Here is a 24,967-nt window from a genome sequence, read left to right as displayed (position 1 = left end):
CACAGCACCAAGTTCTGTTCCTTCTTTTTTTTTTTTTTTTTTTTGAGACGGAGTCTTGCTCTGTCACCAGGCTGGAGTACAGTGGCACAATCTCAGCTCACTGCAACCTCCACCTCCCTGGTTCAAGCGAGTCTCCTGCCCCAGCCTCCCAAGTAGCTGGGACTACAGACACGCGCCACCGCACCCAGCTAATTTCTGTATTTTTTGTAGAGACGGGGTTTCGTCATGTTGGCCAGGATGGTCTCGATCTCTTGACCTTGTGATCTGCCCATCTTGACCTCCCAAAGTGCTGGGATTATAGGTGTGAGGCACCACACCCGGCCAAGTTCTGTTCCTTTTACATCATATGAGACAGGGTGAAGAATGTCATTTCTGATCTTTTCCGTCATTGGCTGCAGGGGTCTTCATCTCTGTTCCAGATACCAGTCAAGCAATGCACTCGCCCCTTGCTGGGGACCTCCGTCCTTTCATATTCACAGAGAGATGAAGTGTACTCTGCCATCGTCTGAAAATTGGGTTTTGTGTGTGAAGTTGAGACATATTGAGATGTTTGGTTACTGGCTGAATTCTTAGTAAAGTGAACCGTCACTCCTAATCTTTTATAAATGTTCATATACTGGACTTATAGTTCGGTTTATTTACAGTTAACAGCAGTTGTCCTGAAAACTACCAAAGCCAGGTTGGATCATCTGCAGGACTTACCCAAGTCTCAGAGAAATGTGGCACTCAAGTTTCCCCCAGGGCACGTGGTTTTACAGGGGAGACCTGGCAATGTTAGGCACCAATTTCTGGCCTGGTTATCCTTGGTAAGTTAATACACCCACCTGCCCACCTTTGGAAAGTGCTGCTTTTGTGTGCCTCTTGAAATAAGGGCATCCCCATCCTGAAAGAATAAAAGAGCCCACTGCAGCTTCCACAGCAGTACTTGGCCCTGGTAGGCGCTGAGTAGCTGCCAAGTAAATGAACCAGTAGAAATGTTGTCAGTACCAACTCCCGTCCCAGCCTTGCATTTGGGGGCACATCTATCTTTTGCTAGCCCTACCACAAACTTCTTAAGTGGACTTGCTCAGGACCCCACAATCCACTTGGTCCCCTCTCACCTGGGTCTCTTGTTTCCAATGCCAACCAGTCTCTGCTCCTCCTGGGAGCCCCATCTGCAGGGCACCCTAGTCCCATCCCCTTTACGCTTCTCTCTGAACTTTGACAAACTACTGCAAACTGACCCCCCACCCCACGTTGTTCTCTTGCCTCCTACCCCTCTCCAAAAACCCAGCATGGGGGCCCACACAAAGGTTCTTAATCCATGTTTATTTGGACAACCCTGGGGACACCAGATTAGCTTGGTCCCTCTAGATGGCTTGCTTGGGTCTTGGCCGTGCCCTGCACCACACATCCAGACTGGAGCTGGCGCAGTGCCGGGCTCCTCTGGATGTCCCTGTTGAAGCTGCTGGCACTTTCTTCTATGGGGCAGCTCGTTTTCTGGTTTCCCCCACCCACCCCTCTCCTGATACCTATTGGTTTTCATTTGGGGATACTTCAGGGTTTTGCAGGGAGCACTATTTACTGTGTCTGTAGGATATTAGGATGAATCAGGCACTGTTCAGTTTCAGAGGAATCGCCCACAAACATGAAGCAAGTAAAATCTCAGGATAACTCCCAAGGGCCGGTTCACCATGCTCCTTGCCCCAGCCTACCCACCTCTTTCCTCATCAGGTGAGGAGGGCTTCCAGCAAGCCGTGGCCTTGGCCTGAGTGCACTATGGTTGGCTCTGCCACAGCCACCTGGACTTCCCAAGGCTCTGCCTGTCTGGACCTAGCAAGCGCAATGCTCTCTGTCCCCTCTGGGATACATTTACCAGGTCACTTGTGAAAAATTCCTAGTTCCCTAAATCTCTTAAAATCCAGCAAGTGAGAGAAGTAAAACAATTTAATGATGGCTTCTTGATTTACACACAACTCTAAGACAAGAGAAGGGCAAAATTTTCTCTCCATGCACTGGTACAACGAAGTTCAGCGACAAGAGGCGACCCAAGGACAGGGGCTGCGGTGTTCAGATCCACGGTCAGCCTCGAGTCTCGTGTTCCAACCAACCATCTGGCTCAGCAACTGTGGACACTGGGGAGAGGAGGGACTGCCCAGCCCCCTCAAGCGCGGGTGAGGGGACCGGCAGCAGAGTATGCAAGGGCACTCCATGTCCCAATGGGAGAAGTGCACAGGGGACAGGGAACACCAGCTTCCACGTGCGTCCTGAAGACCACAGTGGGCTCAGGGGCCCAGCTCTCCCATCAGAGCTGTCCTCAGGGCTGGAGCTGGGGCTGAGAGGGAGGTGGTGATAAGAACCACTGCAGAAAGGAGCACATGCTGAATGCTGGGCCATGCGTTCCTCCCAGACACTGAGTTCCTGAAGACCCAGCTTTATCTTCCAAGGGTAACAACATTCCCAAGACTCGGAGCTGGAAGGCGGCAAGAGTGGAGCCAGGAGAGAGAGACTGCATCCACGCCTGAGGCCGCCTCAAATGTCTGCATTCCCTTCGGGCCTGCCTTTCCCCTCCCTTCCACCCCAAAGACCCAAGGAGACAACAGAGATCGGAGACCGCATCCCTCTTCCCTAATCAAAATAGTCAAGTACAATATTTCTAAAGTTAGGGAGGAGGAGGAAAAATGCCACGGGCTCTTAAAGGGAAAACTGGCACCGAGGGAAGGGAGAAGCAGCCCCCCGCTTTGTCCAGCCTGGAAGCTGGCAGCCATGGTGTTGAGGCCTTGACCCAACCATATGAGCCCATCTAGCTGAGCATCTTGTGCCGATCGAAGACTGTCTTCCGCTGCTCCTGCACCTGCAGCTTCCACCGCTGCTGGGCACCTTCCACGCGCTCCAGGACTGTGTTTGCTCGGGGTCCCCCGAGGGATGCAGCAGCTGCTGCCATAGAGCGAGCATCCTGTAGTGGGAAGAAAAAAAGAGAAGATCTGGCACGGCAAGCCAGAAGGGTCTCGGGTCCTGAAAGTCTGACATGGAAAGAATGACCCATGAGCAACCCCAAAGCCTGACCTTCCCCAGACTGGGAGACTGGGCCTCCCCAAGTGCTGTGGGCTGAGGACCTTGCCTTGTCATCTGCAGAGCTGAACAGTGTGCCAGGTCTGCTGGAGGCCTTAGTGTCTGTAGCATCTGCAGGATGGGGTCCCTGCCCCTCCCTGGGGCCTGGGAAAGCAAGCACTCCAGGAAGAGTAGGCTCTGCTGGGGCCCCAGTTACTGCCACACAGATAGCTCAAGTGAGGTTCCTAGCCTGAACTCACCCCTCATCATGCTCCATTCCACTATTTCTAACTCTCAAGAAGGATGCTAAGCATAGGCTTCAAGACCTCACTTAGGCAGAGGATTTGATGACATTTGTTGTTTCAGGAATGCACCGAGGTGCCCCCAGGGCTAGTACTAGGCTAGAGAACTCCCTTGCCCTCCCTGCCATCGCCCAGGGAGTGGGAGGAAGGCCCAGGGGCTAGGGTCTGGCTACCCTGAGATGGCCGCAGTCTGCTCCAGATGGGAGAAGGTGCCTACTGAGGAGTCTGCACAGATCCAGATCCATGGGATCTTAGTTTCTCTGGGAAAGAGGGATGTGACATCACTCAGGGAGTCTGGCAGGGATGGAAATTCAGAGCCGCCCCAGCATTCCCTTTGCAGAGCCCACTCTGGCCCATTCCCTCCTTTGATAGCCGAGGACAGCTCCGCTTCCTCCCTATCTGCCTCTGCTGATCCCCTTCCCCTTTGCTTTCAGAACTGTTGCTGCCGTCAAAAGCATCCTCCCCTAATTACCACTTCTCTGCCTCTGAAGCTCTGGAGCCTCTGCATTTCCTGCAGGACCTGAACCTGATCTTTGGAGAGAATTAGAGCTGAGGGCCAGGCCTGCACCCCCGTGGGGATTTCCTCCCTAGCTTTCCCTGCCTCTCATCTCCTGCCACACATCTCTTAAGGGATTAGTGCACTTCTCTAAGCCCAGAGCCGCCCAGTAAATGCAACTTTGCTTCTAATGCCCCAAGCTGGCACGGCTTCTGTCACCATGCAGCTGCTAGGCTGGGGCGAAGGGGGGTGGTGAGGTGAGGGTAGGGTGGACAGAGAATGAGCTGGCAGTGAGGAGGCTGGGAGAGGATTCATCATCATCCCCTTGGAGCTCTGAGGACTTCATCTTGTAAGCGCTCATCTCTAAGCTGCATTAGAGATGGACACTGCCTTCTGGGAGCCTCCCGTCCAGGTCCTGAGGAAGGCTGCCTGTGTCAGGCTAGGTGAGGCTCAGGCAACACCTGAAAGGCAGGTGTGGCCATGTCAGGCAGGGGGCACACCGAGCTTGGAATTAGGACTCCTGGGTTCTGTTCCTGGGCTGGGGACCACCTGCCCCCTTCTAGCCTCAGACTCCCCTAGGCCCGTGTCCCAGGTGGAACTACAGGTCCACAGCGGGGGCTGGGAAGGAGCCATGGCCTCAGTCACTTCTGAGGCAGTGTGTCCCTGAACAAGTTACTTTATTTCTCCAAGCTTCAATTTAATATAATAAATGTAGTCACTGAGACTTTTTTCTGCTCTACAGTCTTTAGGAATTATAGTTATCGAATATTACCACACACACACACACACACACAGTGAAAAGGAAGTTTCATAAAACAATATTTAGTGTAATGCATTCTGATATTCTTTGCTCTGTTCCATTTTATTTTTTAAAAAATCCTGGTCATGACTCACAAAATTCATTTCATGACCTAATGGCTTGTTTGAAATACACTGGTTTAAGATTAGTAGATTGTATGGCAAAGTTAAACAACACACATATAAAGCACTTACTACCCTGGCTGTCACAGAGCTAAGGCTCAAGAGACCTTTGGTTTCTTTCTTCCCTAGGAGTGATGGCTGATATCAGAGCCTAGCTCTGGAAGCCAGTAGGCAGTAAGGCTGGCAGCCTGCTGCCAGGAGAAAGCCTGTGAGAACTGCTGTGCTGCTGCCCCTCCTTCCAGTTCCATGCCTTCCCTGTTCACTGTGCTGACTGAGCTGGCCACCGTGCTAAGACCAAGCCTCCACCCAATCCTGCCTCTGTGTGGCTGTCTACATGAGGTGGACACTAAAGACCCATCTGGGAAGCTATGGGCCCACCGGGACTTGGTCATCCTGGCTCTGGGGGCTGGATTGCCTTCTCTTCTTCTTTCCATTCCCACTCTCATCTCTTCTGGGACCGTCCTCCTCATGACAGGGCTCCAGTGTGTGTGGGGTGGGGTGCTAGGCTTGGGAGGGTGGGGCAGTTTTAGCCCTGCCCTTCTTCCACTGCTCTGCATCTCAGGGGAGCGTCTTGAGAAGGGGAAGCCAGGGAGAGCCCAGAGCAGAGCATTAAGGGAACATGCTGAAATTCACCACATTACCACAGTATCATTTGTTTTCCCTTCATGTAAAGTCTTAACAAACAGCTCCTAAGTGGGGGAAAGCTGCCTCTGAGAGGCTGTGTTTCCATCGCTAATAGTCTGATTAAAAGGTATTAAAGACTCCACATCTGTTTCAGAGACAGCCCAGAGTGAGGCCTCATCCTTGCTTGCTCTGCAGCAAGTATGGTGGGTAGCAGTGGGAGAAATACCACCAACTCCTCCCCTCTCGCCCTGAGTCTGGGCCTCCGGTTAACTCGGGAACAGAAGGGCAGTTAGGAGGGGAAGCGGGTGGAGCCCCTCCCAATCAGGGGAAAGAGCTTGGACATGGATGGGTTCCCAGGAGGTCCCCAGGGGGACCAGACCAGTGTGACTGTGACAAGTGCCACTACGTGCCAGGCGCTCTGCTAGGCACTTTACACAGATTATTCCCAGGCTTACAACACTGGCAAATGGGTAAAACTATCCCATATCGTAGCTGCAGAAACTGAGGCTCTGAAAGGTGAATCATCTTGCTGCCCAAGGCTGCATGGCTGTTTAGTGGCGAAGTCAGAATTTGAACCTATGTATGTATATCTCTTATCCTAGGACCCAGCTGGATCCTTCTTTAGCTGGTTTCTCCTAAGAAGGAGCCAGCATGGACAACCAAAGAGACAGGTTGGTATCTTTCCCCACAGCTAGAGCAAGAACAAAGCACCTCTAAAGGAACCAGTGCTTAGGACATCAAGCGAGGCCCTCCTCTCCAGCACTGGGAGGACCCAAGTAGCTGTGTGGATAAGCCCGAGCTGATCAAACTAGCCCTGAGCCCTTCAGGCCGTCCCAGATGAAACCCTCTTCAGCCTGCCCAGAAGCACTGGTTCTGAGCTGGCACTGGACTTGGCCCAAGTCTGACCTGACAAGAACACAGGGAGAGTGAGAACCCCACCTCAGGTGGCTCTCCCCTCTCTGGCTGCTCCTCCTCCCTCCTCCCCAATCCTAGACACAGGAACGTGACCAGGCGGTCTCGTCACTTACCAGCCACTCAGCAAAGCATGGCCCTAGTGCAAAGCCCTTTAGCAAGAGGACTATACAGCCTGAGTTTTCCACGTTTGACCCAAATCCTTGTTGCTGTTGCTGCGTCCCACTGCATCTCTGCGGCGAGGCTCTCCCTGACCCCTGCATGCTGCGGCCGGAGCCACCTTCCTACCACACACCAACTCATGCTGTTTCCCTGCTCAAAAACCCCAGCTGGGACCCAGCTGCTCACAAGTAAAACCCTGCTGAGCATGACATTCAAGGGTACTCCCAGGGTCACCTCCCCGCTTAACCCCAAGCCTCTAGCTACACTGGTCCATGCGTCCTCTCTCTACCTGTGGTGATCGCCTCACTCAGGCCCTTGTGCACTCTGCCCCTCAGGCTTCCCTCCAGCAATCATGATGCTACTTAAGTGTTAACACCTGATTGAAATAGCACATTCTTAAGGATGAGCAAATACTTGTAAAGCTTCCACACACACGTTCACAACAGTTATGCTGAGGTAAAAATGATTATGTCTATTCCAGATTTAGAAAACTAAATCAGGAGGTTAGCACCACGGATAGTAAATGGCAGGGCTCGGCCCCTCCCAAGACTGTGATTAACCACAATGCTGTGCTGCCCCACTGGAGGCTCTAGAAGCATCTGTTGAATTGCACACCTTTCTATTCTGCCCTCAGGGGAGGCGGCTGTCTGGACTGCCCTCATCAGTGTGTCTGTTCCGTGTTTCACTGTCAGCTCCCCAGGGCTGGGGTCCTCAGCACACAGCTGCCACCCAGGTGCGGACAGGAGGGGAGACTGCTCCCCAGGGGCCCGAGTCTTCTCCCTGGTGCCTGCATTTCCAGTTCCCATCATCATCATCGCCTTTCCTTGATTTCCCTGTATACTCTCTCCCAAACGGGGCCCAGAACTCTACCCACTGCCCCAGGAGGGTGAGCACTTTGAAGACCTCTTCAGAGCTTGGGCCCACGCTGTGAGCAGCGACATCTCCAGCCTCAGAGAAACCATGTGTGTCTCTTCAAAGAGGGCCCAACCTGCACATCTAAAACAGCTCTGTTTGCCGTTTCTGCCCCAGCAAACATGCTTGCTTCCTCCTTTCAAAGGACGTCTGAGCCCAGGGATTACGCCTAATGCTGCTGGAATCCCAGGGGAGGCAGCGCCCCGCAATCAGGGCCCACTGAGGCTCTGCCAGCGCTTTCAAAGGGAACATGACAGGCTTTCATCTCCCTCCACGAACGGGGCTGAGGCTGAGGGGGAGGCCTCCCCTTCCTCTTCCAGTTCTTTACCTCCAGGGCAGGAGAGCTCCTGGCCACAAGAATTGGGAAGAGGGAGCCAAGGGGTCCCTAACCTGAAAAAATGCCCTGACGTCCAGATCTCACCCCTAACTGGGTCCCAAACTCCTGGGGCGTAGGGCCTGAAAGTTCCTGGAGCCTAGGGAGACTTTTCCTTCTAAAGTCACCGAGTTGTACAGGCCTAGGCGAGCTTTCAAGGAACCCCAAGAGGCCACGTCCTGACTTTGCTCCTCTTGGGGTGAAACCCAGAGACATGGCACAGCCTAGGTACTGCTGCCGCTCCTCTGAGTGCCTGCCCCCCAGCCCCATGTTTCCCCACAATCCTTTCCTCTGTGCACTGAGAGGGGCAGTAGATTATCCCTCGTCGCCCAGGACTAGGGCCCCGGTCTCTGTAAAGGCAAGTTCCTTGGGTTCTGTCTAGCCCCAATGCCTTGTTCATCCTCCCTGCAGTTCAGCGGTCACTCTCCCATCCACCCTGAGCTGGCACTGAAAATCCCCCTCTGCCAGGAAGCCTTCCTTCCCAGACTAACACAAAGGGAAGGGTAACTTTCTGACCCCTTGTCTAGTAAAGAGGGGCCTCCCAAGGCATCTGGCTTCTTCAGCTGACCATCCATCTTATGAAGCCAAATTTTACTGCCAGCCTTTATGTTTCCTGCTGGTTCACCTGCTTTTGGCCATCTTGGGGCTTAAATCCCTGAGGGCAGACATAAGGTCTGTGCAAATCTCAACACCGTACCACCTGCAGGTTTTCTGAATACACTCAGAAAAGCAGGGTTGCTGAACCACAGACATCTGTGACCTCCAGACCACACAGAATCACAGGAGGTGAGGGGATGGAGAGGTGATGCCAAAGAATGGGACTGACGGCACTTTCTTACCCAGCCAAGGGCACCCAATGGGATCTACCTGCCCCAGGCCAAAACCAGCCAGAGTTGGCTGCACCCTAGGTTAGGGTATCAAAGAGATTAAACACAACCTTTTATGACCTTTTAGAATCTTGGGTGAGAGGTGAGGGCATGTCATCCTGTCCATCCCAGGGCCAGAATCTCCCCTACAGCAGGGAGCATGGCTCACCAGCTTCTATGTGCTGCAGCCTGTCACAGCCTACTGTCCTCTCAGGCAGTCCTGCTACAGGTTAGCCAATCTAACCCCTTCTTCCTCCCAAGGCTCATACGAACAGGCTTCAAATGAGGAGCACCCCAGGTCTCCTGGGGGTAAGAGAGACCTGGGTTCATATCCAGGGACGGTAAGCTGCCCTCCCCAAGCTGCCCTCCCTCCGGCTCCCTGGCTAGGACGGCAGGAGACACAACAAGGCCATGCCCCAGAGCCATGCATTCCACGGAAATCACTGGGCTGCATCTCTCAATTACTACCCCAGCCAGGACTGCAATTACCACATTACCCCTAATCGCTGAGTGTTTATTAGCAATGCTCCTCCCCTATCAGAGCTGCTATTACTCTACATTAATAACCAGGTAGGCACACGAGGTTTCCTCTTGAACACAGACCACCCAACTGCCAGTGCCACCACCTCCGAGGCCCCAGCTCCAATGGGGCGAGGTTCATCCCCTCTGCTCCACCTTCGGCCAAACTCATGTCAGCAGGAGGCTGAGGGCAAACTGGGAGCAGTACAGGCATGTGCGCAGGGTGGGGCGACACAGCCTGGAGAGCAGGCAGGCTCCCTCCCTGACCTGCCCTTCTCTTCACTCTTCATGCTGGCCCAGACCCACGTCACCCAGGCAGCTTCGCACTTACACTTGAGCCCCGGGGTCCTCTTTTTGGTGAGGAACTGGCTCATGGTCTTGCAAGGGAGCCCGGCCCACCTGCCCCATAGTTAGACCACGCTGTCTACAGGAAGACTCCTAGCTTCCTCCTTATACTGTGTGAAATCTCTCTGTCCCTAGGTGAGGCTGAGCTGTCTCCTACAAACTTCTGAAGGCAGCTATTAAGTGTCTCCTTTAGTTGTCTTTTTTCCTTTAAGCTAAATAACTCTCAGTTTCTTCAACTAATTCTCCGAGGCCTAGCTGAGGCGCTTCCCCACTAGATATTCCTTATGCATATGCATGAGTTCACTCAGGGCATCCCTCCATCAGTCAATAAACAGGAGTATCTTCCAGCAGCAAGGCCCTGGGGACAGAGCTCAGAGTGGAAGCAGCAGCCAACCCCGTCCGCCTCGGCTCCACGCCTCTAAGCAGCCCGCTCTGCTGTCTCGTGCGCCCAGCTAGCTGGTACATGAGCGCGTAAGTGGGGAGCCCGAGGCACACAGGGCTCACTCGGGCAAGATTCCCCTAGACCACCTGGGGAGTGCGGGGCTCATCACAACTCTGCTCAACATGTTGGCGCACCACGTCTCACTCCCACCAAGAGTCCTTCACCTGAGCCCTCCTGTCCCCCTGGGTTTCCTCGCCATGGTGTCCACAACTTTTTAGTATGAGGATGAATGGGAAGACGATGAGAGCGCTTGCTAACTGTGCTGGGCCTGGTCCAAGCCCCGTCAGCTCCCCACCACTGCATGAGCTCCTGGAGGCCTTGCAGGCCATCTGGGGTCAGTGGTTCCCCACTTTCCATACCAGATAAAGCCAAGCCCCCTTAGCTTGACATTTAGGGCCTTTAATAATGTGGACTTAATCTACTGGCCAGCTCTCTCTGCCACTGTGCAAACACCCCTACCCTATGCTTGCAATGCTCAAACTTCCTCACACGTCCCCCACCCGGCACCACTGTCTACCTCATTCCTCTTCCGCTCTGGAAATCCTACATTTCCCTCCAGACCCTGGAGCTCTGGTTTGCATTAAGCAAGTGTTCAACAGATGTTTGTGGAATCACTTGACAAACAAATTAACTTGCCGCCTTCCAGTCCACCAGCAGCTTGTCACTCATGTCTGAGCACGCGGGGAATATTATGTGTATCTATGTGTGACTGGCCCTGGTTGGCTGCACCCCCTCTGCCAGGAAGCATAGTGCAGCAGGATGACATGGCTCCCCCGGCTTGTGCATGGAGCCTGCCTGATGCCTGGTGTCCTGCTTCATCTGGAAGGGCAAAGGGCAGGTCCCTGCTGAGTCTGGGTGATGTGTAGGACATTGACCAGAAAAGCAACTTGAAGCATGTGGGGGAGGTGGGCCCTAGACCTAGGTGGCGCTCCTCTGGGTTTTGCCCTGGGGACACACATGCAGGGGCCCAGGGCCTGGGCACTCAAAGCCCTCTTACCTCATTCTCCTCCTCATTGTGCAGTTGCTCGGTGTACGCATCTGGCTTTCGGATCAGAGGGTCCACCAGCATCAGGAAGGCCATGTAGAGCAAGAGGGCACCCACCACGGACAGGTAGATGACAATGATGACCTAAGGAAGAGACCAGCGTGCCTGTGAATCAGCATCTGGGGCCAGGGCTAGAAATCCGTTTCTAGTCTTGGGCCATCTGTGCCTGGCTGGCAGTGACTCCTCGAGTGGTGCACTAAGAAAGGACTTGCAGGCAACGTGGGCTCAGAGGGAAAGCATGCCCCGAAAGGAAAGGGAGGGCCTACTCCACAGAGGAAGCGCTCCGTCCTAACTTGAGGGAATCTGCACAGCAGGCATCAGGGCAGCAGGCAGATGATAGAGGAAGAAGTCCGGAGCCTGATGCCCTGAGAGGCTCGCGGGGTGGAGGTGGGAACACAGGGCCTCCCTGGCTGTAGAAGAGTCCATGATGAAGGGTGAAGCAATCAGAAACTAAGAGCAAGGAAGAACAGACTGTGGAGAGGCTGGAAAGCTGAGACCAGGAAGAATAAGCCCAGGCTGGGGGCTCATTGCTCCTGTGGAGAGCAGGACGGATGGGGCACGCTGGCCCACTCACAGCACGCCCCTGCGCAGAGTGGCCCAGGCTGGTAAGAAGGCGTGCACTGGGGGTGGAGGTCACGCCTGCCCTCCCACCAGCCCCTCTGCAGGGAGGGGAAAGCCAGGGCTAGAACAACAACTCCATGAATCTCTTACATACACAGTGCTTCACAAGCTGGAGTCATTTTGTTTTTACAGAAAAGATAGATTTAATGAGGCAAATTCAATGTTTCTCAATGTGGGTGCTGTGGGATTTTGAGTGGGACATCCCTGTAACGGTGTTGGTAACACACCTCGGTTATTGGGACCATGAAAGCACCTTCATCCGCTTCTAAATGCCCTCTGTGGGGCTGCAATCATCTGACTCAGAACTGCTGGGCTAGGTCACCCGGGATCCCAAGGCTACCAGACGGTGGAGGTGTGACTCGAACCCAGACTTGCTTACTCCCTCTCAAATGCCTTTCCTAATTCCACAGTACCTGGCCATTGCTGGCTTCTGATCTCAGCCCTGCCCTGCCTAGACTGTGAACAAGAGTGAAAAAAAGAACCTCAGGACTTTCAAGCTGGGTGCCCAGCTCAGCCAATAGCCAAGTTCCACTGGACCAATGTCCCACCTGATTGGGGCACCGTGTTCACGCCTGATTAAACAGGTCAAATAATCAGACCTCACCTGTACCCCAGGAAGGCGGAAGGAGAACAGAGGCTGGGTCTTCAATAGGCTGAAGCTGAGGGGCGCTTCCTAGGCAGGAGGATTGGGGGAAATGGGAGGGATTAGGAAGTTGTATCTGATGAGGTCCCCATGCCAGGAAGTTCCCTCCCGGCCAAACAGGGAGCAGCGGCGACATCTGGCTCTGAATTTCAGGTCTCAGGAGTCTGGTCCCTGGAGGGTGAGGCCCACTGGAGCAAGTTCAGAGAAGGAGGAAGACAGTTGCAGGAGGGGCTGCCTCAGGTGGGAGGATGAAAGGAGTTGAGTCTGCACAGGGCACTGGCTGGGAGCGATGGAGGACAGACAGCTGCTCTGTCCCTGAGTGGTGAGAACACAGAGGAGCTACAGCACAGGGCTCCCTGGAACAAGCAGGAAGGACAGCAGTGAAGACCACCGCCCCCCAAAATGTGCCTCAAAAGGAGAAAGCTGATGAAGGACCCGGCAGTGCCTTTAAATATGAGAATTATTTTCCAATGCTATCTACAGACTCTTCAAAGGATAAGCAGAAAAAAGCTACAAACTAGAACAGAAAGGGCTACATTAGGCAAGGCATGGTGGCTCACACCTACAATCCCAGCACTTCGGGAAGCCAAGACTGGAGCATTGCTCGAGGCCAGGAGTTTGAGACCAGCCTGGGCAAGATAGTGAGACCCTGTCTCTAAAAAAAATTTTAAAAATTAGCTGGGTGTGGGGATGTACACCTGTGGTCCTAGCTAATCAGGAGGCTGAGGTGGGAGGGTTGCATGGGCCTGGGAGGTCAGAGCTGCAGTGAGCTGTGATCATGCCACTGGACTACAGCATAGGCAACAGAGTCAGACCCAGTCTCTAAAAAACAAAAAAAAAAAGAGAGAGAAATGACTATGTAATCAGTGAGCACTGTGTGTGCCAGGTGCCTGGCCCAGGATTGTTAGAACCTGGACTAGGAAGCTGCACTGGGAGGCTGGGGGTCATGGGGGTCTCTGCTAGGGCAGCTTCACAGCCTCCAGAAGATACAGGAAGTTCTGCCTGGTGCAGAGGAATGAACAGAGACCTCGTGACGTCTGTGGTGGTGACTGTGTCTATCATCTCTTTCCTGAATTCACCCAAATAATCAATAAGAACAAGGTTCAGGAAAACACAAAAGGACCAATCTGATGTTCTCCCAGCACCCAATACCCAGCCCTAGTTCACAGCTCTGACGCTTTTTACAGGAGCTTAGTCACTTTGGAAGCTTAATTAGACTAAGCTCCAGGAGGGCAGGCCAACCTCCCCATTGGCAGCATCTGCCCAGAATATAGCAGGCACCGAAAAGAGATTTACTGGATGAACAGAAGAAGGGAGAGGAAGGAAAAAAACTGGAAAGAATGCAGGGAAAAGGGAGTCTCCAGCAGCTCTCCCAGGGCTCTCCCCTCTCACTGTAATGGGAACCACTGGAAAGAGAGCAGAGAAGGGAGCTGGCTCCAGGAAGGTGTGGGATGTGGGTCCCGGTGTCTATACTAGGCTAGCCTAGAAGCCAGTCTCATAGCCGTTGGAATGTTCCAGAATAAAGTGAAAAACTGTGGGTGTAGGCCAGCCCGCGATTGGGGAATGGAGTGTGGGAATCCCACTGGCTTCCTGAGACCCTGGCATTACCTTGATGGTGGTGGTGCTGCGCTCCTCATACCTGCACTCACACAGCAGGCAGTAGGCCTCCACGTCATGGCCAGGCACCGGCATGGGCTCCACCACATGCAGGCAGTTGCTGCAACAGAGACAGACAGGGCTGTCGAGGCAGGGCCACCAGGTCTTAAAGCCTCAAGACCAGGGAAGCAGGCAGCCAGGGGAGCTGAGAGGTAGGGACTGGGAAAAAGTGAAGGGTGCTCCCACAGAGGACTGAGGGCTTATAAAGGATCAGACTGGCAGAATCCCTTCCCAACCCAAAGCCTCATAGCCCATGCCCCTTGCACATCAAAACCAGCTCTCCAAACTGCCTACAGTGTTGGCACCAAAACCATCAGCGTTCCCAGAGTTCTACCCCCAGCCGCCTTCCTCATCTCATGCTATGTTTTCCCTGCATGTGCTCATCTGTCCCAAAGGTTTAACTCAGAAGCTGACAGATCTTAGATCAGAATCTCCAGCCAGGGCCGCTCTCCTCTATAAGCTACAGGAGTCACTATTTGCATGTCCCATAGAGACTATGAACTCTACACCCGCCCCTGCATACCCTTTGCCCCCCACTTCCTACTCCTGCAAACTGGCTCCCCATTCGCAATGGCAGAGAACACCTCTACCATCCACTTCACTGTCTGGGTCAAACCCTGGAAATCATCTTTGACACTGCCTTCCTCTCATCTATGAATCCACCAAAGGCCAGTGATTTTACTTCCCTAAAAATTCCTAGAATTCATCTCCTTTATTATTTCCCACTGCTGTGTCTTAGCTCAGGCCCTCATCCTATCTTCCTTGGACAACTGCGCCAGCCTCCGCACTGCCCTCCCGCCTCTAGTTTGGCCTTTCTAACATGTACTACCTTCCCACAGCAGCCGAGTAGTCTTCCAGAATGCAACCCTGGTCATGTCATTCCCCAGCTTAGGCCGGGTCAGTGCCTCCACAGAGCCCCTAGGGCCAGTGCTAACTCAATTGCTCTGCCAGGAGTCCCAACCCACGTCACTACAGTTCCATCTCCTGCTACGCCTCCCTCACCCGCTTTCCCATCCTCCAGTCACATGGATCTGCCAGGCTGCTCTCTGAATGAGCCACACTCACACTCTCACCAGGAGGGCATGGCTTTGCCACCTCGTCTCATCTTTTAACTCTCAGCTCAGCTACCTGTGCCCAACAGCCAGCTCCTCCCAACCCCCTGCCAATGCACTGCACTGGAATCCAATCTTTATTTGTGCTGTCTCCCCAGGAGGCGAACGTTCCTTGAACACAGGGTTATGTCTTATACATCTCCATATTCCCAGTGCCTAGCTGGGTGCTCGCCAGAGCAGGCTCAGTAACTACGTGATTCCTAAAGGAAGAGTAGACCCACTTAGCCCACTTTCATCTAACAGCACTCTTGCATAAGGTGGGATAAAGATCTTAGGTTCCACATCTAAAAACAGGGAAAGAGGCTTAGGAGGCAAAGTGGCATCTCCACAGTGGTGGTGAGGCCAGAAACCAAATCCAGATCCTCAGCCACATGTCTTTACTTCTGACTCAGCCTCAGTGGGGCCTGGGCTGGTACCTGGCTTGCCTCAAGCCTCTCATTCCCAGCCTTCCTCAGATCAGCATGGTTCCAATGTGTTGGGTTCATGGACCACACTGAGAAAGCAAAAAACTACAGAACGCACTTCATCACTACCAATGGAAAAAACCAAACTCCTCGGGGGTGCGCAGAGGTGAAGCAGGTGTCATGCTGCAGTGCACCTGGGCTCTGTCCTGGCTCTGCCACCAAGTATTCATATCCTGGGCCTGTCCTCTTCTCTGTGAGATAAAGCAGTTGTACCAGATAATCTTTAAAAAGCCGTTCCAGCTCTGACCGGTGTCCTGCAAGAGTCAAGCACAGCTCCCTTCTGAGCTATAGGGCTGGGTTTCTGGCAGAAGCATCAAGGGTGTGTGAGATAAAGATCGTGTGTTGGAATAAGAATGGGATGTGCTCTAAAGGACTCTATTCTTCTAAAAATCCATACGTAGCATACAAGAGTTTATCTAAACCTTTCATGATCCAGTTCCATCTCTGTGTCCAACATGTTACTTACTCCCTGCTGTGAGCAGGTCTCCCCTGTTGTAACTGAAAGTACTGCTTTCAGGCCTTGCACGCTGTTTCCTCTGGGAGGGAGGGGTTGAGGGGCAAGGCCAGGGTCACCCAGGGTGCTTGGCTGTCATTCCTGTCCAGAGGGAATGCCATCTTCCCTTCTCCAGGAAGTCTCTACAAGCCTCCAGATTCCTCCCTTACCTGAGCTACACTGGGTCTTGGGTCTAGGTCATACCAGTACTGCAGTGGGATTTATGGATTTCTCACAAGGCCAATTGTCAGGGGCAGTTTGGAAGGGCGACCTGAGTTCTTCACTGTGGGATCCTGCTACCCAGGGAAACAGCAATAAGGAGCTGAAATACTTCTGCTGTCTCCAACTCTCCCGTGATAGTGGGCAATTTATTTAACTTCTCCAGGCCTCGGTATTCTCATTTACAAATGGAGACTGAACTTGGTCAGTGTCTTCCAAACTGTACTCTTTTGGGACCCATGGGAACCACTGTACGGTGGGGTGGTAGTCAGGGAGGGGCCGAGGGACACTTCCCTCTCAGCCAGAGCAATTCCGACTTTATGTTTTATAGATTTTGTTTCTAAAATTGATTTTGTTTGCAGAGAAGTTCTATTTTAACAAGTCTGAAAGGCAAGGAACTAGCCAACTTATTAAGTGCCTTCCTGCTCTGGGAGTGTCTCTAATAACACATCTCCTTGCCAGACCCACCAATGGGGCAAAATTGGGGTTTCTGCCTTTTTTGTGCATACAGTTATAAACTCTCAACACTAGATGGCAGGATACCAGTAAACATAGAAACATACATGGCTTGGCCATTAAACCTGAGGACCGCATCTCAGATGATTCTGGCTTTACTCTGCACAACCAAGGGGAAGGGTGCAAGTGTTCTTTAGCAGTGGACCAACATGACAGCAAAGTGAAAATGTGGCAGAGACTAGAAGACCCACTCAAACTGGCCTCCTGTAGCCCTAGCACTGAGGTACTCAGAATAATGTCAAGGCCCCACCCTACCCTTAAGAGGCTCCAGGCAAGCACATGATGACTCCCAGTCAAGGTCAGTGTCACTGGGTCCTAGAATCCTAGAGTCTCTCCTCCAACCTCACCCACCACCCTTAATGGAGCTGCCCTGAGGGTCCTGATGTAAGGCTATTCATTAGGCAGCCCCTTAATTCTGACTTCTAAGGGGAAGAAGGAGATAAACTATAGCCTGAGAGGTCTAGACAGGACTCCGTCCTCTGCAGGCATCCAACCTTGGGTTTTCAGGCCATCTACAGCTCCAGGACAGAGAGAGTGTTCCTAAATTTGCAAGTGTCTGTCTGCACAAGGAGTGTGGCATATAGCCTTGTTATCTGGTGAAGGGCTAAGACAGCCCATCAAAGTTTTTACTGATGCTATTTGAACTATAACCACAAGATACAAGGGGGTTACCTGGACTTCTCCTAAGTAGAAGGCTAGTGCTTCAGGAGGAGCCCGTTTTCTCAGTCTGTGGTGTAAGTTTGACCATGACTATCTATGTGGCCACCAGTAAGGCATGATAATATACATTAATATCAGCTAACATTTATATAAGCACTATGTGCCAGGTATTGTTCTAAGTGCTATAGTTACTTACCTGTGCACACACATGCACAACACACACACAAACACATACATACTTAACACTCAAAATACTGCCACTATTTACAGTAAGGAAATCAAAGTGCAGTGGAGACTAAGTAATTTGTCACACAATTAACAATCAGCTAGGCTAAATTTGAAGTCAGGAAGGTTGAACACAGAGTCTAACTAGACTGCCTCTCAGAAAACGAGACAGTCTCAGAATTGGAAATTCAACTAGTTTCAAAATTCTCGAGTGTTGCTCTGGATCAACTGCGTCCTAAGCACCAAAGGAAAGAAAGGTTACTGCTTCCCCCCACCCTCACTCCGTATTTGAACAATCAAAATCGGGGGGTGGTGGTGGTACCGGGAATCTGTATTTTCTCAAAGCTCATCTGCTTTGAGAAAGCAGGAGAGGCAGCACTGACCCGGACCCCTCAACTGATGTTGATCTCTTCTATAGTGACCTCAGCCCATCTGTGCTCGGGGCCCTCCAAGCACGGAGATTCCTGACTCCCAAAACTGCCTAGATTAGAAATGCTCCCTCAACTCATGCTTAAGTCGGTTTTCCTGAAGCTTTGGCTCCAACTCCATACCACGAAACCCCACTGAACATAACTGATCCCCACCAGTACCTGTTCCCACAGGTCTCACTTCCCATAACATTCCAGCTCTTAATCAATCATCGTGCACCCCCAAGTCCTCCCCTCTTTAGGCTCTCCTTGCTTCCTTAAGCCATTCCTTCCAGGACAACGTGTTCAAACTTCCCTTCACCGCACTAGTCTCCTTTCTCTGAATGAATTCTGGGTTATTCTTCTCTTTTTAAAAGTGAGGTACCCAGAAATGAATTCAAGACTCTAAATTATTTCTTTGGGCCTCTGTCTCTGCTATTATAAAATGGGAGCAAAATCCATCCCACCTACCTTACAAGGATGCTATGAGACTGGCACAGAATATCACATGTAACAGCTTTGCAAAAGCATTAGGTATCCTACAGTATGTGGTCAGAATACCTACCTCTCCCAATTTCTCTACTACCATTCTGTATGCATCACTAAAGACCAATATTCAAAGCAAATCAACAAAATCCGCTCCTCTAGCCAGGGACCACCCAGCTGGAATTCAAGACACCTGGGTCCTGTTTCCACAGATAGTTGACAACTATGAAATTGGTTCTGTGACATGAATAATTATTCCTTTGAAAGGCTCTCCATAGGAATGGGAGAGCATGCTTATCCTCCAGGGTCCAAGAACTCTAGTAAACACCCATAACTTCAGCTGGGTATAGCAGCCAGGGGCCTGTGTGTAATGCCTTACCAGTCCTTCTGGGACACATTCTGGTTATAAATGTGCCCACTGATGTTTCTATAAGGTGGACAAATGCATTTGCACCGGATGTCTTCAGAACTCTGGAAGAGAAAGCACATGTCAAGTACACAGAGACTCTGCCTGGGTTCAGGTTCTAGCAAGGTTGTCAACTTTCTGTTCCCTATCCTGTTAGGTGAACCATATCTATGCTCTTGCACTTTCTCCATCCCCAAGTTCAAGTCCAGCAAGGACTGCCACTGCAGGAGGCAAGCTACAGCACAGGGTCCTAAAGACAGAAAATGTCCAGGTGGCAAATGAGACTCACAGAAAGTTGTCTAGGCCTGCGAGTCCCAAAGTAGGTACTTAGAGGAATCGGGGGAGAGGGAAGGGGGGAAATGCGTGTGTGTGTGTGTGTATGTGTGTGTGTAGTAAAGTGGCAGTCCTCTACCCCGGACCCCACACTTGTGTGTGCACCTCTGTCCAGTGGACTTAGCAGCCAGCCTCTTCCCCACATTCCATCTCCAACTTCTTTGGTAGGATTGGGGAAACATAAAGGGCAAGGGTAAACAAGAAAAAGTGGGTCATTTCTGTGGGCATACTCAAGCAACCCCTTTGAAAGTTCTTCCCTTCTGGAATGAGTAAGAGACACCACCATAAATGTCTTTATTAATTAGGAATTCTGAGGAGAGAATGGAAGCAAACCCCTGGCCTTAACCTTACTTCAAAGCCTGGATGATCTTTAGTTCCATAGATCTATCCAAACAGCTCCATAGGAATGTAGCCTTAAAGAATGGAAGTTATCTCAGGAGTCCTAGAACTTAGGTGGGTCACCCTTAATAACGGAAACTTCAAACTGTATAGGGCTTTACACTGACAGGGCATTTTTACATTGTTATGTAATTTGATTCTCCCTAAGCAGGGTAATAGATACAACTGCTGCTACAGGTGGCAGTACTAGCATCCCTAAAACAAAAATTCGAAATGCTCCCAATCTCAAACTTGTTAAGCACGGACATGACCACAAAGATGATGTTAACACTGCAGAAAAGCACCTATAGACATGGTAAAAATGTGTCATGGGCTTCTTGAAATACTACAGCAGAGTGTATTCATAACAGAACAAGAAATCGTGTCAGTCTATAAAATCAAAAAGACTTCTAAGACAAAAGCTTGTTAATGAATCAGGTGACTGGCAAAAACATTTTTAAAAACCATCTGGCAGAATGCCTTCTCATCTCTAGAGAACCCACTTTCTGGTCCCTTTATGGCTTCAGACACTACTTCTCACCTAAAAAAAATACTGTGCACAGTAACCTTTAATCAAAACACAGCGTCACAGCAGGAGACAGAAAGCCTGATGCTGCTGTGTCTAGCAGCTGATACTCTGGTGATGCTACTGTGCTACCCTGAACACATCATTTATTTTCACTGTATTAATAGTACATCATATTTTTTACTGTTAAAAATTTATTTGTAAGAAAATATTTATCGGTAGCATATAAATTCATTGTCAGGAACGGTGGTGATGCCAACCAATCAGACTATTCACGTGGGTGCCTGAGATAGTGACACCTTTGCTTTCTGATGGTTCAGTGTAGATAAACTTTGTTTTATGCAGAAAATTAATGAAAATATTGTATGAAATTACCCTCAGGCTATGTGTATACAGCATATATGAAACATAAACGAACTTCAGGTTTAGACTTGGGTCCCCTCCCCAAGATACCTCATTTTGTATGTGCAAATACTCCCAAATCCAAAAATATCTGAAACGAAAAATACTTCTGGTCCAAAGCAAAGGAAGGTACGGAGAACTTAGATAACTTCTCCAAACTTCCTTGCTGGAAGTCCACCACTGATCTGTCTGATCCAGAGTGAGTCAGTGCCCTGTGCCCCACCCTCTTCCCCCGCACTATCCTTAGAGAGGCCAGCAGCTTTGAACCTGAAGACCACTAAAAAAAAGTATGGCCCATAGGTGAGTGACAGGCAGGCTTAAGGAGCAACTAGCTACCTCTGAGTCAGCCCTGCAGACAGGGTGACCGTGCACGGTGGTCGGCGGTCGTGACCAGGTGCTGCAGGCTCACCTCCCTCACCTTGTTGGCTTCAGCTGGGGGCACCAGCAAACACCCGACCACAGCCACCAAAGATAAGAGCTTCATGCTTATCAAGCTTGCTGGGCCAGCAAAGCCGGACACCTGGAAAAAGAGATACGGAGTCGGAGAAGGGGAAGGTGGCCACGCTGCAGCCAGCACGCTAGGCCCTTAACCATCCTGCCAAGAAGTGGGAATGGGGTTGGGGGCTGGGCTCCAGGATTCCAAGGCCTGCTAAACTCGGTCGCCAAACCCTGCTTTCCATCCCGCACAACTCTCCGGCTCTCCGCCGGCCACCTGGTGGGCCCGGCAGAGGGGGCCTCGAGAGGACACCGCTACCAGGGGCCTCCAGTTCCTTCTCAAGGCCCGGCTCTGACCCGCGCATCACGTCCCACTGCCCTCCGCCATCTCCGCCTCTGCCCGCCCCGCAGCTCCTCCCCGCTCGGGCCCGACGGGAACTTTTGGGTGCGAGTCTGGGACCCCTGCTCCGACGGCGAAGGCCGGTGCCCACCACGCCCAGAGGTTTTAGGCCAGACTGGGACCCCCAGTACCCCCGCGACCCGCGTCCCCTCCCCCAATGCCGCGTCCACGAACCTGCAAGCCCGCCGCAGCCGCAAAAGACCCAGCGGGCCCCGCCCTCTCCTAGCTTCTATTGGTTGCCAGAGGAGCTCGTTAGCCCAACCGCGCTGTCGCCATGGCAGCAAGACCCGCCTTCACCTGGGCGTGGAGACTCTTGCGCAAGGGAGAGGCGGGCATTTCTCAAACACGACCAAATCAGAAAAGGGAACGTCAGCCTTCCAAACTCCTGGGGAAGGGTCTTGCCTTTGTGTGGCCTGAGAATTCCCACTGCAGTGCTTCTCCCTTCCTTGTATCATAAAACTCAGCTTGTTTCATCTTGCTGTTTTAGAGAGAAAGCGCTTTATGCACTGTAAGCTAGTAACACGAACAAAAACGATATGAGATTGAAGGGCTTTGTCCTCATTCAAAATCTGGAAATGTTATTTAGGGATCCACGTCTTTGCTACAGAGGACTTCCTGCGCGGCAACGTCTCTACCCCTACACACACACCTGAGAAGGAGAAATCGAGGGTTGGAGAGGGGTTGGTGTGGGCTGGGCCTGTGAAGAGTGTGCACAACAGCGTCCTTAGCCTGGTCCGCCTACCCCATGCTGGTGCTCGCAAAATGGGGCAAAGTGTGCATGGTCAGGATGCAGGGGTAGGGGTCCCCAGCTGCTACAGGGCAGGTGTGAATTTCTTGCCAGCTGTGAAGGAAAGAGGACTCATCTGAATTCAGGGCACCAGACCTGGAGTGAGGACACCGGGGCTTTGGCCCTGGCCCTGCCCCTGCCCCTAAGCCGCTGTGTTAGCCTGGAAAACATACCTCCCTTTTCTGGGCCTCAGCTTCCCTTACTTCACTTATCTGTAAAATGATTTGGTTGGATTATAAGATCCCCTTCAGCTTTGATATGTTGGGATTCCTTAGGGGTGGGTGGGAGGGGTATCAATATGGCCCAAACTTGAGGTTGGTGGCTGGATTAGCATATGGGCTGGGTCCAGGTGGAATCAAGTCCCTCGAAGGCCCTGTGAACTGAGGTGGGCACTTATCTGGAGGCCATTGAGTTTGTGTTCCTCTCTCCAACGCTTATGCCTTATTCCTCTTTATATCCTTGCCACCTGGCAGAGTGACCTGTGCTTGGTGGGTGCTCAGGAAGTGTTTGCTAAACTGAATTATATAGAATTAAATTAAACCTAGTTGGCAGGGAGCAGGGACAGGAGGCCTGTGGTGTGATGCAAAGGTCAGGGGCTTTGGAGCTAGAGTGACCAGGGCAGGAATCCTGGTTCTTCCCTTCCTAGTTGTGTGAATTTGGGTGGTTTCCTTTAGGACACCGCCTTTGGGTCTTTGGAAGTCTTTGGAATCCTTTCGGAAGTCTTGGTTTCCATGCCCATAAAATGGGATAAATATTACCAAATTTTCAAGGTGGTTGTGGGGATATAATAAGTTTACATGTGCAAAGCACCTAGAACAGCATCTGGCACAAAGAGGAAGGCTCTATAAATGGCAATGTTAGTCATTGTGGAGGTCAGAATGGCTGCTTTGATGAGCAAGCTCAGGCAGAGACAGGATGCCTACCTCGTGGGGGCAGAAGAGATAGTTCAAGTACTGGAAAAAGACACTTCTTCCCCCCGTATATGTTCTATGTGGAGGTGGGGACTTTCATGGGGACAAAAGCATGGGACTGAATCTATCACCTCCAATGGATGACCCTCTGACAGACAACACTAAATATGCCCAATGCTGAGCTCACCATCTTCCTCAAACAGAAGGGAGGCCTTCCACTGTCATTTGGCATTTCTGCAGCTCCTAGATTATGGCATCAAACTATCTTTGACTCCTTTCTCCTATTTCCACATCTTGTCTATCCAGGTGTCCCCAAGAAGTAGCTATTGTCACCCTGCCTGTATCTTTCCTCAGCTAGCATTCTGCTCCCTGAAATGCACTCCCTTCCTGTGTCCTCCTAGTTTCATCCTATCTTCCTCTAATTCTGTTTTCAGCACATCGCTCATTGCTCAATAATCTCTGGTAGCAAGCACCCTGTTGCATCTAATTCAGACCCCTCCACTTGGCAACCAAGCCAAGTGGTTACCATTTCTGTGCTTCCCCACCCCATCTCATCACTGGTTACTCCCCCCGCTGGCTGTCCCTACATTTGACTTTGCTCATTGCAGTCCTCCATAGGATATAATCATGCCTAGCCCTGCCAGTCCTTATCTTTCATCTAATTCAACTCTCTGCCCAAGCACTTGCCTTGCAGAAGCTTTTCCCAAATAGTCCTACCTGACCCAGGGCACCTCATTCCCATGCATCCTCCATGTGCCCTGGTTTATGAGCCATGCCAGTGAAGTTAGTCTGAACCTATTCATTCAATTTAATTCCATAAACATGTGCCAAGCGCTATCTGTGAGCCAAACTCCAGGGCTCACAGATGCTAGGTACCCCAGGGATACAATAGACAAATCATATGTAACTCTGCTTTCAAGTAATGCACAACCTAATAGGAGACCAATCACATGGTCGGAATGTAGCATGAAAAGTGATGTGTTGTAGAAGTGAAGCAGCCTTGTTGTCTGTGGTGACACCCAAGGTTTGTTGTCTCCTGGCCATGAAGATCAAGGATGCAGACACACAAAGAGTGAGGTTAAGAGTGGAAATTTAATAGGTGAAAGAAAGAGAACAGCTCTCTGCTACAGAGAGGGGTCCTGGAAAAATGGGTTGCCGATTCAAGGTGAAATGCAGGGGGTTTTATAGATGAGCTAGTGGGGAGATGGTATCTCATCTATACAGGGCACCTCAAAAAAAGTTAGCACCAGGTGTGCCATCTGCATAGGGCACAAATCTCTGGCAGCCCCCAGCCCAATCTTTATTATGCAGGTGGCTTCTCTGCCTGAGCTTCTCCATGTTGCCCAGTTCTTTCTTACTGTACATGTGCTAACAAAAAAGGGAAGGTAGAGCCCCATGGTGAACATGCCTGGCCCCCCTGGTAGCCCTTTTCTATGAGTGCAGCTGCCAGCATTCCCCCATGCACCATTCTCCCTTATATATGTTTGCAGCCCAATCTTTCAGGCTATTCTGTGTTGGAAAAGAAATGATTTCTAGGACTGCTTCTTATTAGAAGGGAAGTTCTGCTAAGGACTTTTTTGTCCTTGCTGTCTGCCTAAATAATTTCTATCTCCTGTATCAGAAATGCTTTTTCCCTTCAAAAATTTTTTGAGCACTGTGCTAGGTGCTGGGGATATCTCAGTAAACAAGACAAACCCTGTCCCTGTTCCCACTGAACTTGAAGTTTATTGCAAGAAAATGACAAATCAACAAGCAATGACAGTTCAGGGTGGTAAGAGCTGTGCTGGGGGAAGGCTGCAGCGGCACTTGGGAAACCTAGACCAAGGGCCAGGGGAGCCCAGAATGGTGGAGAGGGGGCTTTGAGGGCAGTGAGGGCTACTTGGGCTGTGCCAGAGTGGTGGGGGCAGAACAATGTCACACCCCCAAATGTCCACATCC

General features: G+C 51.4%; 1 protein-coding gene across 1 annotated transcript; it reads right to left on the bottom strand.

Annotated features, from left to right (window-relative positions):
- Positions 1-1,908: 1,908 nt before the first annotated feature.
- TMEM9 (transmembrane protein 9) lies at positions 1,909-21,616 on the bottom strand. Its single transcript, XM_011990570.1, is given in 7 exon segments — positions 1,909-2,935; positions 10,902-11,033; positions 13,822-13,930; positions 18,831-18,922; positions 20,833-20,880; positions 20,882-21,016; positions 21,506-21,616. Coding segments are annotated over 6 exon segments (633 nt in total). The 5' UTR covers positions 20,981-21,016; positions 21,506-21,616; the 3' UTR covers positions 1,909-2,782.
- Positions 21,617-24,967: the final 3,351 nt, after the last annotated feature.

Source organism: Mandrillus leucophaeus, unplaced genomic scaffold (genome assembly GCF_000951045.1).
Source record: "Mandrillus leucophaeus isolate KB7577 unplaced genomic scaffold, Mleu.le_1.0 Scaffold38, whole genome shotgun sequence".
Classification (NCBI taxonomy): Eukaryota; Metazoa; Chordata; class Mammalia; order Primates; family Cercopithecidae; genus Mandrillus; species Mandrillus leucophaeus.
The sequence above is the reverse complement of the archived record's forward strand: the minus strand, read 5'-3'. Positions and strand labels throughout refer to the sequence as shown.